Source organism: Neoarthrinium moseri (assembly GCF_022829205.1).
Source record: "Neoarthrinium moseri strain CBS 164.80 chromosome Unknown scaffold7_Wmoseri_CBS_16480, whole genome shotgun sequence".
In the NCBI taxonomy this organism is placed as follows: Eukaryota; Fungi; Ascomycota; class Sordariomycetes; order Amphisphaeriales; family Apiosporaceae; genus Neoarthrinium; species Neoarthrinium moseri.
In genome coordinates, this window is record NW_026055121.1 from 353,215 (window position 1) to 365,993 (window position 12,779).

The window sequence follows — 12,779 nt, forward strand, 5'->3', positions numbered from 1 at the left end:
AGATTTCGCCATCACTCTATTCTTCTATATACTTCTTGAGGCCTCGGAGACGTTCCTTGGCTGTCTCTAGCACCTCATCTTCCTTGCACACGGCGAAACGCATGTAGTCCTCTGCGATGTGGGCGTTGGGGTCGGTATAGAACTCTGTAGGTGGGATAGCAGCCACTCCGACCTCCTGTATCAGGAACCAGGACAACTTGAAATCTCGGGGTCGGCTTGCAACGTGTGGCGGGAACGGATAGTCCTTCGGCAGCTTCACCTTGGCCATGTTCACCATAACGAAGTATCCGCCTTCGGGGTCCGAGTAGGGAAGACCGAGCTCGTCAAAGACCTCGTTGAAGCGCTTCATCTTGCCCTGCATGTCTTTAACAGTCTCGTCCCAGAAACCTTCAGCCTCGGCTTGCTCGAACCCTACAGATGCTTTAGTTCAGGTCAGGGTAATATCTATTGACTTTGGACTCACCAACGGCGCACGCTTCCTGCAAAGGCGAGACAGAAGAGTAGCAGATACGGGTGTGTGCCGCAGAGACGTGCTTGATGAGATGCTCGGGTCCCATGAGCCAACCAACTCGCCAACCGGTAGCGTAGAAATTCTTGCCAGCAGAGCCGACGGTAATGGTCAGTCTCTCGATTTCGGGAGAAAGGGTGGCGATCCTCGTGAAGGGCACGTAGTAGAGACGGTCATAGACCTCATCAGAGAGAATGATGATTTCGTGCTTCACACAAAGCGCACCGATCTTCTCAAGCTCCTCCTTGGAGTATACCTTGCCGACAGGGTTGTCTGTGGAATGTTAGTAGCAGTTTCGGCCTTTAATCATAAGCACTTACGAGGCGTGTTCAAGACAAGCATCTTGGTCTTGGGGGTGATTGCCCTCTCCAGTTCGTCAAAGTCTATTGTCCAGTTCCCTGCTGAAGAGGTCGTGGTTGCGCCGTCCTTCGGCGGGTGCATCGGCACATAGGTGATCTTCCCACCTGGCATCTCGATATTGCTGATGTACTGATCGAAGAAGGGCTCAAAGACGATAACCTCGTCTCCTGGCTCAATAAAAGCCATGAAAGCACTCAACATACCTTCAAGTTTTTAGTGACATATGCCTGCAGAGACAACAATGGATCAACTCTACCCTCATTGGCTCCAGTGGTGATAGTAACCTCGGTCTCCGGGTTCAGCGTGCGTCCCCAGAAAGGCGAGTATGCGTCGGCAATCGCCTTCCTTAGCCTGGGTCGACCCTTGGTAGGACTATACTGGTTGCAATCCACCTTGTCCAGGGCCGACTTGGCGGCGTTGATGATGAAGGGAGGGGGGTTGTAGCCGAAGAAGCCTTGGCCCATGTTCACAATCGGCTGCTTGGGCGAGGCGGCGGCAGCTTCATTTACAATGGACCTATATCTCCAGTCTCAGCAGTCCACATTCGGCAGCTGGTAGCCCTCCTTCCACCACTTACCAAACATCTTGTCGCTGGCCTGCGACCCGAGCCGCGGGCTTCAGCTTCGCGGGGAGTCCTGTCGCCATGCTCGACGAGTATGTGCGATGACTAATGCCCCTAACGGCAAGTAAAGATTGATGGGACGGACTATTACGGCGAAGAAGGATGTGCAGTAAAGAGGATGACTTCATGGGAATCCGGCTCGTCACACTCTCCAAACGACAGTTCACGCAACTACCTCGAGTGACGAGGTATGTGCTTTCACGTATAATCCGAACGCTCCCGGCGGAAGCTCAAAGATGCGTGCTTTGCTGGGTGACTCGGGAGTTTTTAATATGCGGATGGGTACTGGCCGTCATCGGGGCCGGGGTAAGATCACGCAATTGGGGAAACGCAATCCGGCCCAGGACACGGCGGGAGCTACGCCAAAGGACCAAGGGACCCCACTGGCACGCCGCCGCGGCCCAGCAGCTCCATGGACCCTAGCTGCTTGTGGATAGATACCTACTTCAACTTGGGATAAGTACAGTACCTAGGCACCTCGTCGACAGCTTATACTCTCTCAACCCTCTGCCTAATCGATCCAGCATAGGATTCCAGACATATCACCTCGACTGCCAGCGATCGACCTTGGGCGCCCCCAAGATGTGCCGCCCAGCCTCGCGACAGCATCCAAGATGACCGGCCTGAAACCACCCTCGCTCCTCACCTCGTCCTCGCCTCCCGCTCTGTCGCCCTCGGGCGCGCCGCCACTGTCGCTCACGATCCGCTTCAGCGCCAGCGTCCCGGACCTGGACCTCGACATCCCGCACCCGTCGCAGACGACCGTCATCAGCCTCAAGCACCTGATCCGCGGCCGCCTCGCCGAGCCCAACTCCCAGCGCCGCCTGCGCTTCATCCAGGGCGGCAAGATCCTGCCCGACAATGCCGCCCTGAGCTCCGTGCTGCGCGCGCCGCCCCCTCCGCCGCCAGCAGCCGCGGGAGGTGCGGCCTCCTCGCGCGCCGCCGGCGCCGACCACCACCACGCGCGGGGCAAGGGCAAGAACGTGCCCAACCGGCCCCCGCTGCAGCGCATCTACGTCAACTGCAGCATCGGCGACTCGCTGACGGACGCCGAGCTCGAGGCCGAGGCCGAGGCCGCCTCGGTGCCCGTGTCGGAGCAGCCGCCCAGCCCGCAGCCGCCGGCGCCGGCGCGGTCCCCGCTGGCCCCCGGGACGCCGGTGCCGCTGGGCGCGCCGGGGACGACGTCGGCGGCGGCGCGGGGGTTCGACCGGCTCGTGGCGGCCGGGTTCTCGGCGGCCGAGGTCAACCAGCTGCGGCTGCAGTTCCGCTCGATCCACAGCGCGCGCTTCACGCCCGACACGCTGCCGTCGCCCGACAGCTTCCGGCGCATGGAGGACGCGTGGATCGACGACAACGGGGCGGCCGCGGTGCCGACGACGACGGGCGGCGTGGGCATGGCGACGGCAGGGGCGGGCGGCGGCTTCGAGAGCGATGAGTCCGGCCTGATGGGCTCCATCGACGCCATGGTCTGGGGCATGCTGGTCGGCTTCATGTGGCCGCTCGGCAGCGCCAGCTGGCTGGCGCGGGAGCCGGGTATGCACAGCGACCGGTGGAAGATCATGGTTGTCGCCGGCGTGTTCCTGAGCCTGCTCATTGGGATCGTGAGGGGCATCTCAGGTGAAAGGTAGCGGGGTGTTATAGACCTGTAAGATACGGGCATAGACTCCAAGACTTGGAGTTGCATAGCGTGGCGTTCGGCATTGTATCATTTTTCCTCCTCAGCAGTAGAGGCCATATTAGGATACCCTTGAAGTAAGCAGCTACAGAACTGAATCGCAGTCCACTGATCGGCTTTTATTAGTCGGACCATCCAACTACTTCTCAAATACTTATATGTCAAAGCTTCCATTGATAAAGTGACTGTCCTTGGTGTGAAATACATAATCCGGAAAAGAAGGTATCATACTGTGAAGGAACCTAACAGTGACAGGACGGGGCGTGATAGCAATTCCGCAGCGTAAGGTTGGATGGGCTTGCATGATCTGACTGGGTCTGCCACACAGGTTAATGAAAGATGGAACGAGTCACAAGCATTTGCAGGAAAGCAGTAAAAAGCCGGGTGCATCGCGCCAACCAGCAGCGATGCCGTTACGGTCTATCTAATCCCTACATACTTGAGAACATTGAGAGAGGGGGCGAGGGAGGGCTTTATCTAGGGGAAAGTGAAGGTCAAAAACAAAAGTATGCCCCTCTCTCGTGTCTCAAGACCAAATGGTATTTTTCAGAGCCAATCCAACGCCAGTAACAATGCAATCGTGAACCTCTTACGAGGCCACAGGAAGGCCCTCGCTACAGAGTAGGCCCCACCGACGCGGTCACGGAGTGTGCCTTGATGGTTAGATGGTGAACCATCTAGAGGTACAAACTCTGTGCAGCGACAATGTCACGTCTGATCTTAGCCAGACTCTCCTCGAACTTGGTCGTCAGCTCCTCGCTGCCCATTACCTTACCAGCCTGCGCCATCTGGCGCAAAAGCTCTTCAAGGCGACGGAACAGACGGATGAGTGAGCCCTCGTAGGCGTTTGTCATCTTACTGTAAAGGGATTAGCAGAGAACATTCGATAGAATTTCCGATGCGTCATACCAAACTTCAGCAAAAGGCTTTCCATTCGCCCAAGCATAGACTGTCTCCATAAGCTGCCACTTCAGAGACTGGACATACTCTTCCTCGTTGACATCAAGTTTGCTTTCCTGGCTGACCTTGGCAATGATTCTAGCCTGGGCTTGGACCTGAGAGAACGGCTTCTGGAGCTCGTCCTTCAAGGTGGCAGCCTCCACCTTCTCCTCAAATATGAACACACTGAGAATTGCGGCACACAGTTCAGGGGACAACTCGTTGAAGAAACGGTTGAAAAGGAGCTCAGACAATAGCAACTCGTGGCCCTCGGTAGAGGAGATCTCACAAGCAACACGCGCCTTCATCTCGACAACTTCAGCATCATTGATGAAACCAAGGCGACGAAGGACTCTCTTCCTTGACTTGAGCTCGTCTAGCTGTGCAATACTGTGTGCCTTGCCGATCTGTTTCTTAGTGCTCTTGATCTTTTCGGTCAGGGCAAGCTTTGTCGAGTACTGTTCCCAAAGGCCTGGAAGCAAGGGCGAACCATGCAGAGGATTGGCAAGCAAGCGGGACTCAAGAACCTCAATCTTGCGCATAAGCTTCTTGAACGAGTCATCGGTGATGCCCATGTTCTCGATTGGGTCTAGGATGGGTACGCCGTCGGGGAAACGGCGGAGCACCTCAGCCAGAGATTTGCGGAGCGTGTTACGGACTTCCTCAATGTCTTCAAGGCTCTTGACCTCCTTGGGCATAAACACTCGGATTTGGCTGATTGCCTTCACACAGGTGAGCAGGCAGGGCACAGCTTCGAATAGAGATTGCTCAGCAGTGTCACGAGGGCGTATACCGTTGGGCATCTCGCCCGGAGGGGGGACACGCGGTGTGAACTGTTCGCCCGACGGGTCCAAGTGAAGGAAGACGTCAACAAGATATGATTCTTGAGGAATGAACTCCTTCTCGCCAAACTTGGGGGCTTTGCGCGGAGTGAAGTCGACAACTACACCCCAACCAAAATCTTGGCCAGTTTTGGGGTTCTGGACCTGGACGAGTCTACCAGGCTGCAGATACTCTAGGCAGTAATTCGGGTGCTGGATGACATGAACCATATCTTTGGTATATGCCTCGATTTGCTGGCGAAGGCCGTGGTAGTCCTTGATGGTAGCCTCATCCGGAATAGCCATGCCGTCTCGCTCCTTCTGGAGCTTCATGAGATCTTGCTCTAAACCAGCAACACTGGCACTGTTCTGGAACTGGTAGAAGCAGCTCTCCAGCATGAATTCAGGAGAGATGGCTTCAATTCTGAGGAGGTTGAGAACCATGTTGTATCCGAGATGGAAAGCGGAATTGAGGCGATCCTGCTGGCCGATGACAATTTCCCTTGCAGTATCCGGTTCTAGCTTGTCATCAATCATCATGATGACAATACCACGTTCATCGAGACCTCTTCGTCCTGCACGACCAGCCATCTGAATGTACTCGGACGACGTCAAAGGTCGGCGTTGAACACCGTCCCACTTGTTGACCTGTGTGAAAACGACAGTCTTTGCAGGCATGTTCAAGCCAATGGAGAAGGTCTCGGTCGCAAACAGCACTTTGATAAGACCCTCTTGGAACAAAATTTCGATAGTCTCCTTCAGGATGGGAAGCAGACCAGAGTGATGGACACCGATACCCTTCTCCAAGAGAGGAAGGATGTTTTGAATCTGGGGGAGCTCACGGTCCTCTTCTGAAAGCGACTCTATGGCGCTGGAGAAGACCTTGCGAACCATGGCCTTCTCATTCTCGTCGTTGAAGCTGAACTTGCTGGTGAATAGGGCCATCATCTCACATTCTCTCTTGCTGAAGTTGAAGACAATGACGGGGTTGAACCCCCTGGACATGACCATCTTGACGATCTTTTGGATGTCGGCATTGCTGTCGTCTTTGCTCCCCTTGAAGGGCTTCTTGTGCTTACCCTTGCCTCTGGTCTTGGGGTCCACGTCGTTGACATCGGCTGCCTTCTTCTCCTCAATCATCTGCATGGTCTTGTTGAAGTTGTTTTCTCGGAATACGCCCTTCTCATCGACGACAAGAAAGATTCCACTTCCGCCAGATGGGAAGAAGTAGTTCTGAAGGGGGGTGGGACGGAAGTCGGTGTAGACAACGTGACAAGCTTGCCTGTGGATCTTGGCAATCCACTCGGCGAACTGAAAGGCATTGGGAATAGTGGCCGACAAAAACACGTAGCGGACCTTGTCGGGTAGAAGGATGATGGTTTCCTCCCAGACAACACCTCTCGACTTGTCTCGCATGTAGTGGATCTCGTCGAAGATGACCCAGGCCACCTCGCGCATGATCTCGGAACCGCGGTATAACATGGACCGCAGAATCTCGGTGGTCATGACGAGACAACTGGCGGTCGGGTTGATGGTGACATCACCCGTCATCAGGCCGACGTCGCCAAAAGCTTCGTTGAATTCTCGGTACTTTTGGTTACTCAGAGCCTTGATGGGACTGGTGTAAATGACACGGGTGTTCTTCTTGAGACACTGCGCAATGGCGTACTCGGCGACGACGGTTTTACCAGCACTGGTGTGGGCTGAGACCAAAACACTCTCGTCTCGCTCGATGGACGAGATGGACAGGCGCTGGAAGGGATCGAGGGTGAAGTTGTAGGTACGCGCAGGCTGCTCAGGCGGCTTGTGTGCCGAAAGCGGGACATATTCGTAGTCCAGGTCAGGCGGCAGGGCGACCTGGTGCTGGATGTTGTGCGACAGGACCAGCGACTCCTCCTCGTCCTGCTTGGCGAAGCCAGCGGCAGCGGCGACCTCACGCGAGGCGGCCGTCTCGAAGGTATCGGTAAGCACGGGCTCGGCAGCTTCTTCTGTCCTCCGGCGCTTGGAATCCTGGTGCCCGTCCGAGACGGTATGAGCGTCGCCGTCGACTCCGTCGGCACTCTCATCGGGGGAGGTAGGCGCTACATCGGCCATGTCGACCTCGGGCTCAGGTGCCGAGAGAACGGTCTCGGCGCCAGTGCCATTGTCCAACGCCTCAACGGCCTTGCGCTTCTTTCTGTTCTTCTTGGGCTTCGGAGCCCTTGCGGGAGGTGAGGATTGGGGCTCTGCCTTGCCCTTGGCGGGCTTGTCGTCGAAGACGTCGAACAAATCGTCGTCCATGGTGTCGGACCTCTTATCGCATATCAGTCAGGACCTAGGAACCGTCGGGTGCGATGTACCAGACGCGCTGCTTTGGGTTTGGGGCGGGAATGAAGAGAAGAGAAGGGTGAAATGACAAAACAGCCCTTGAACGCGATTGGGACTGTGTGGATCGCGTTGCGAAAAGTGCCAGGTGAAGAAAAGGCAGTCCGCTGGGCTTCTGTTCAGTTGGATCACCAGGTCTTGGAGATTGGCACCTGTGAGAAAAAGTTGGCCGGCAGCATGGGCCAGCGCTCGGTTGGTGGGCTGCAGCTTCTTCCGACCAAAGTGGCGCAAAGAAAAAACTAAAAGGTTAATCAAGTAATGTTACGGGCTGGCTAGTGCGGGTGGTAGGGGTGGTTGCTGTGGTGGGGGACAAGGGGTGATCCACCCCACCCTTGCCCACCTGTAAATAGCGAACGCCACAGCTGTAGAGGGACTCTTCTTTCCTCAGCTCTCTCCCAGCTTTAGATTTTCGCAATTCTACAGGATTTGCAGCGCAGTCTCGATCCCACCTGTGGTGCCGTAGCAAGTAATTAAATGTTCGTAACATATGGCCCAGTAGTGTCCCCGTGGCTAGGACCAAGAATTTCCATCCTCACTTCTATCGCATCGGTGGATGGCTTTTCCGCCTCGAATGCATTTCCCAATCTCAAAACGTACATGCGGTGTTATATAGGACTGTAACCTGGTCTTGCAGCGCGGTTGCTTTTCCTTTGGCCGCTACGCTGCTGCCAATTTTGCGTGTGGTAGAAGCGCCTAGCATCTTGACCAGTTCTCGTACTCTCTGGTCGGAGATTCAGCGCAAAGAATACAGATAGATTGTTGCTTCCAACTTTCTTGCTGCCCATTAAATTCAAGCCACTTTCGCGTGGCTAGCTGTACCAAACTGTATATTTCAAAACTGGTTCCGTCCTGATTGACAGAGATAGACGAATAGTCCCGCAAGGCAATGACATTCTCTTCGAATCCATCTCCTTCACTAGAGGTTGATACAATATCTTCATCGTCGTTTGTACTATGAGTGGTTTGATCATGCACAGGTCTCTCTCCGCTATGACTTCGTAATAGGTATTCTGGAATACCCTGGTGATCAAAAAAGCTCATCAGTGATGGCAGGTGAGCTGCTGATGGTTTGGTTTGACGGATGTGATCAAAAGATATCTGCCGCATAATGATGATTGAGTTTTTCGCCTCGCGATCTCGCCGGAGTTGTCCGCCTTCATAGTTGAAAGAATAGCTTCTTTATGATCGCTCTTTTGAATTTTGTCGAGGTATTCTCGTACGGTACAACGTAGTTTCCTTCGGGGGATGTAAGCCGTCGCTTGAACAATAGCGAGCGGCACGCCTCCATACGCAACCTTTCCAACCACCCAAGCAGATTCTCCTCAATTCGTCCATCTCCCAGTACAGCGCAGAGTCAACCAGTCCATGGCTTCTTCACTCCAAAGCTTGCTCAAGCTCTTTAGGGCAAGCCCACCTACCAAGAGCCCGGCTACAGTTCGCTGGCTTCTGGAACATCAAGCAGCCCAGGCCAATCAGATAGCCATAACGGAGGGCCGCACACCAACCGCGTCCTTGTATCGCATGTACGAGTACATTGTCGTCGGGTACACTACGGGGTTACGAACCGAGATCGAGTTCTTCTTCAACTAACCTTCGTGGGCCGTAGCTGCCATCCCCGACCCAGCAGATCCCGACCCAGCAAGGTACGCCGTCTTATCGGTTCTACCATACTATCTGACAAAGGCTTTCAATAGGTTGAACGAACGCGGTTTGCCCCGAGGAAGCCCCGTCATAATCATGGGAGACGATGCAGAGAGGGAACTACGAGAAAGACCCATCGTATTGGAGCAAGAACCCAGCTGGGTGCCAAAGGTGTCGCCGCTACCGACGACTTTGACCATCCGTCTACCATCGGGAGAAATACCTCCAGAGAATAGCAGAAGCGAGCGATTCCTGGCTATGAACAGCAGGTGACGACAACCAAGGCCTCCCAGATCGAGGTGAGCATGGGCCGGGCAATGTGTGATAAGTATATCCGTGTCGTCGGGTACTGAATTGTTCCATACGTCGTCATGCCGGGCATACTGGAATGCCCAGTTACCGTGCCGGGGAGATTTGGGGCTGCCGTAAATCTTTAGACAACGTCCATTCTTGCAGGTGACCATCAAGGCCTGATCTTCCAGATAACTTATATCACCCCAATCAAAATGTGCACGCGCTGCGGCAGCTTTGCCCTCTGCATCATCTCGCTTTGCGTCCAGAAGAATATCGTGGTTACCTGCGATGACGACTTTCACGCCGTGGGACTGCACTCGCAGCCAAGCAATGCTCTGATTGAGTTCGTGGAGTGAGCCTGATTGTGTGAGATCGCCCGCGTGGATCAAGATGTCGGCATCTGGGAGCTCGCATTGACTGTTGTGCGTATCCGAGATGCAAAGCACAGAGATTCTCTGATCATCAGCCAGGTGTGGCCGGGTCGCACCACGCTTCCACGAATATAGCTTTCGTGTCAGAAACACAAATGGTCCTCGTAGAAACAACTGCCAAGCCGAAGGTGGCCGTCGATGTAGGAGCGCATCAAGTCCAGGCATAATCGCGCTCCAAATCTGTGACGATTAATGGATGAGTTCTGTTGGTAATCTAAATGGTAATCTAAATAGTCCTCAACAATGATGCCACCAGCAGAAAACAGTTGCATTTTAGACGTGGTGACCCAGCTCCCGGTCGTACGCGCACTCTAATGCGAAGTTGCTGCTCGCAGCCACCTGGGTAGAGACAGCAAGAGAGCGTTACTTGGGCGCCAGTTTCGGACATTCTACTTACAAGGTAACTAAACAGGTACAGTCTCCTGTTCTGGGAAGGCGGTCAAGAATACTCGGTTCCCAGTCCCAGCGGATTCTAGCCCAGGTGGACCACTAGCCACTCACGGGTCAACCAGCCACAACCCAGCTCGAGCTCGGGTTGCCCAGGGAGTTAACTATGTAGCCGCTGAGCCGCAGCCTGACAGCCAGAGCTCTCTCCGTCTGGCCCGAAAATCATCCGGCCCATCGTTCGACTTGACGCACTTCATCGCCCGGAACCTCACCCTGCGACTGCAAAGCTCCAAGCTCGCAACATCACACGCATCTCCACTCCGCCGCAGGCACCAAGCATTCCCGTCACGGTACTTGCGCCATCGCGACTCTCGCTCCGAGCTCTACTGACCCAATTGGCCCCCAGATGTCTCCCCAATCCCTCCTCCGCGCCAGCCCGCGCGTCGCCAACCTGATGGGCCGCCGCATGTTCCATGCCACCCGCACCCGCCTGTCCTCGCCCTACCACTACCCCGAGGGCCCCTACTCCAACCTGCCCTTCAACACCAAGACCCGATTCTTCGCCGTCCGATACTGGCTCTACTGCATCACCGGCTTCTTCGCCCCCTTCGGCATTGCCGGTGCGTCATTTCCCCCGACCCGGACGCCCGTGAACCCATTGGTACTAACCCGCGTGAACAGTCTGGCAAACCTACAAGCCCAAGGCATAAGCGCTTTCTTTGGCACACGGTGAAGGCTTGGGTGGCACGATGCGGTTGAATATGATAGACGGGGCGACACGTGGACTGCGGCCGGACGCTGTACATATATGAGGACAATAGAGCTCAAGGCCATTGCCGCAATGCACTTTTCTATGTCACCATCAACTACGACATTACACTCTTACGCTTTGATGTGATCATAAAAATCTTGACCAAGTTGGAAGGATTGCAGGCAATTGAGGTTCGCATATGCCGGTCTGGATGTTACATTCGACTCAACATCAGCAGTCATCCCTTGACATTGGACCCGGGCTTTACAGTTCCCAAATAAAACGCTACCAAGCGGCAATGGTGGCTGCCACAGTTTTGCGTATCTATTGATTTGAGAGCTGTGCACATGTCGCTTTCCCGGCCTGGCTTTGAGATTCATTCGCTTAGAACTTATTTGGTTGTTCAGATGAGTTCCACGCCTCTGCAAATCATTCAAGCTTAGCCACAGCAATCAGCGGACATCAGAATTAAGTTTGACGCAGACTACGCTGGCGGAAAGGAGGAGTGGCCGCGGTCAGCCCACCAATGTATGAATGACTTATGAGACTTTTTGGAATACACAGGGTCTATAACAAATAGGCTAACTCTCAAACTGATTCTCCATATCCAACCCCATCAGCATATTCTTGATATTATTCCTCGCACTCCACACTATGTTTTCGGTCGTCCCCTTCTCACGAACGTCTCCGCTGTCGGACTTTTGAATATCGCTGTCCCCCGTTATCCGCCCCTTCGCCCTGTGGTGGAAGAAGACTGGCGGCGTGACGCTGACGCATTTCGCCTGCAAGCCGTCCCGGTTTCCGGAAGCCCCGTCACGGCAGAACCCAGCCAGCGCATTGTCGTAGGCGCCGAGGAGGTGGTCGACTGACAGATCGAAGAGCACCTTCCGGGCCCCCTTCTGCGACAGGGCGTAAGCAAAGGTACAAATAGGCGCTCCGCTTATATGTACCCATCGAGTGAACTCTGGATACTTGTTGAACTCCACAAGACCGGTTATCTTGTTCAAAGGCGCCACTGTTATATCATTCTTGATAGTGTATTTTGGATGGTGTGGCTTCCCTTCATTCTCTGGAAGAGCCTCTGGGAAAATTTCGCCACAACTATGATGGCGGTCAGGTCAGCTTCTAAGGTAAGTAAAGCAAGAACAAACTCGGTGCAATTGCGACAGTGGAAAGACTTTTGGTCGATGAACGAACTCAGAAATACTCACTGTCCCAGCCACAGAAGATCCCAATCATCCCCGTAAGGTGAGCGTGAGTTGGAGCCTGACGGCAAAATAGTGCGCACGCCCATGGCGACTTGCTCGAGTTGAGCTCTCAAACGCACATCCCTAGCAGGAGAATGTCAGCGCTTCAGGCCAAACAAATCAGAATAAGAGCGTTGATTTCATACCAATCCATGTCATCCTCCATGATGAGAGCTGACTCTAGATTTTCCTCGACAATCCTGGAAGATCTAGAATTAGCATTCTCATTTCACACACTTATAGAGGTAGCTCCACACTAATCAGGAACAACGTTTTGTTTAGGCATAGACATCGAAACACTTACCTTCGTACGGCGTTCATATGTCCCCTCCAACTCCCCAGATTATTCTCCCATAACGACTGCCTGTCGGCTTTGAAAGGCACTGCCTTATCTGGGACAGACTCGCCCTTGACGCCATCCACAAATTCAACCTGGAAACCAGTGAGGGCACTAGTTAGTGCCAGGGCATCTCGTTTGTCGCTACGCTCAGGCAGTCCCACCACAAACACATTCGAGAACCCAAGAGTCGCGTTGGTGACACGGCTGTAATCGGCATTGGAATGGCCTCTAAACCCAGATCCATACAGAGTGCCGGATTGTGTGGTGAGTGGAGAGCTGATGTAATCATGTCCCGAGTCAGACTCAAAATAGTACAGAACGCATAACGTGGCAATCAAGGCTATGATGCCGAAGAGGGCCTGGCGATGCTTTTGGCGCATAGGTGTATATAGGTCGCCC

General features: G+C 54.3%; 6 protein-coding genes across 6 annotated transcripts; 2 read left to right on the forward strand and 4 right to left on the reverse strand.

Annotated features, from left to right (window-relative positions):
* Positions 1 to 16: 16 nt before the first annotated feature.
* On the reverse strand, positions 17 to 1,513 carry JN550_003049 (uncharacterized protein; the record flags this gene model as incomplete). Its single annotated transcript, XM_049314410.1, has 5 exons — positions 17 to 411; positions 464 to 781; positions 829 to 1,071; positions 1,125 to 1,384; positions 1,446 to 1,513. The coding sequence occupies 5 exons, from the start codon at positions 1,511 to 1,513 to the stop codon at positions 17 to 19; spliced, it is 1,284 nt and encodes a 427-aa protein (XP_049174884.1).
* Positions 1,514 to 2,104: 591 nt separating this feature from the next.
* On the forward strand, positions 2,105 to 3,118 carry JN550_003050 (uncharacterized protein; the record flags this gene model as incomplete). Its single annotated transcript, XM_049314411.1, has 1 exon — positions 2,105 to 3,118. The coding sequence occupies one exon, from the start codon at positions 2,105 to 2,107 to the stop codon at positions 3,116 to 3,118; it is 1,014 nt and encodes a 337-aa protein (XP_049174885.1).
* Positions 3,119 to 3,842: 724 nt separating this feature from the next.
* On the reverse strand, positions 3,843 to 7,205 carry JN550_003051 (uncharacterized protein; the record flags this gene model as incomplete). Its single annotated transcript, XM_049314412.1, has 2 exons — positions 3,843 to 4,023; positions 4,075 to 7,205. 2 exons carry the CDS (start codon positions 7,203 to 7,205, stop codon positions 3,843 to 3,845), a joined length of 3,312 nt encoding a protein of 1,103 aa, XP_049174886.1.
* Positions 7,206 to 8,959: 1,754 nt separating this feature from the next.
* On the reverse strand, positions 8,960 to 9,820 carry JN550_003052 (uncharacterized protein; the record flags this gene model as incomplete). The annotated part of the gene is made up of 1 exon (XM_049314413.1): positions 8,960 to 9,820. One exon carries the CDS (start codon positions 9,818 to 9,820, stop codon positions 8,960 to 8,962), a length of 861 nt encoding a protein of 286 aa, XP_049174887.1.
* A 628-nt stretch (positions 9,821 to 10,448) lies between these two features.
* Positions 10,449 to 10,752, forward strand: JN550_003053 (uncharacterized protein; the record flags this gene model as incomplete). The annotated part of the gene is made up of 2 exons (XM_049314414.1): positions 10,449 to 10,662; positions 10,724 to 10,752. 2 exons carry the CDS (start codon positions 10,449 to 10,451, stop codon positions 10,750 to 10,752), a joined length of 243 nt encoding a protein of 80 aa, XP_049174888.1.
* Positions 10,753 to 11,374: 622 nt separating this feature from the next.
* Positions 11,375 to 12,760, reverse strand: JN550_003054 (uncharacterized protein; the record flags this gene model as incomplete). The annotated part of the gene is made up of 4 exons (XM_049314415.1): positions 11,375 to 11,894; positions 12,005 to 12,124; positions 12,187 to 12,240; positions 12,345 to 12,760. The coding sequence occupies 4 exons, from the start codon at positions 12,758 to 12,760 to the stop codon at positions 11,375 to 11,377; spliced, it is 1,110 nt and encodes a 369-aa protein (XP_049174889.1).
* Positions 12,761 to 12,779: the final 19 nt, after the last annotated feature.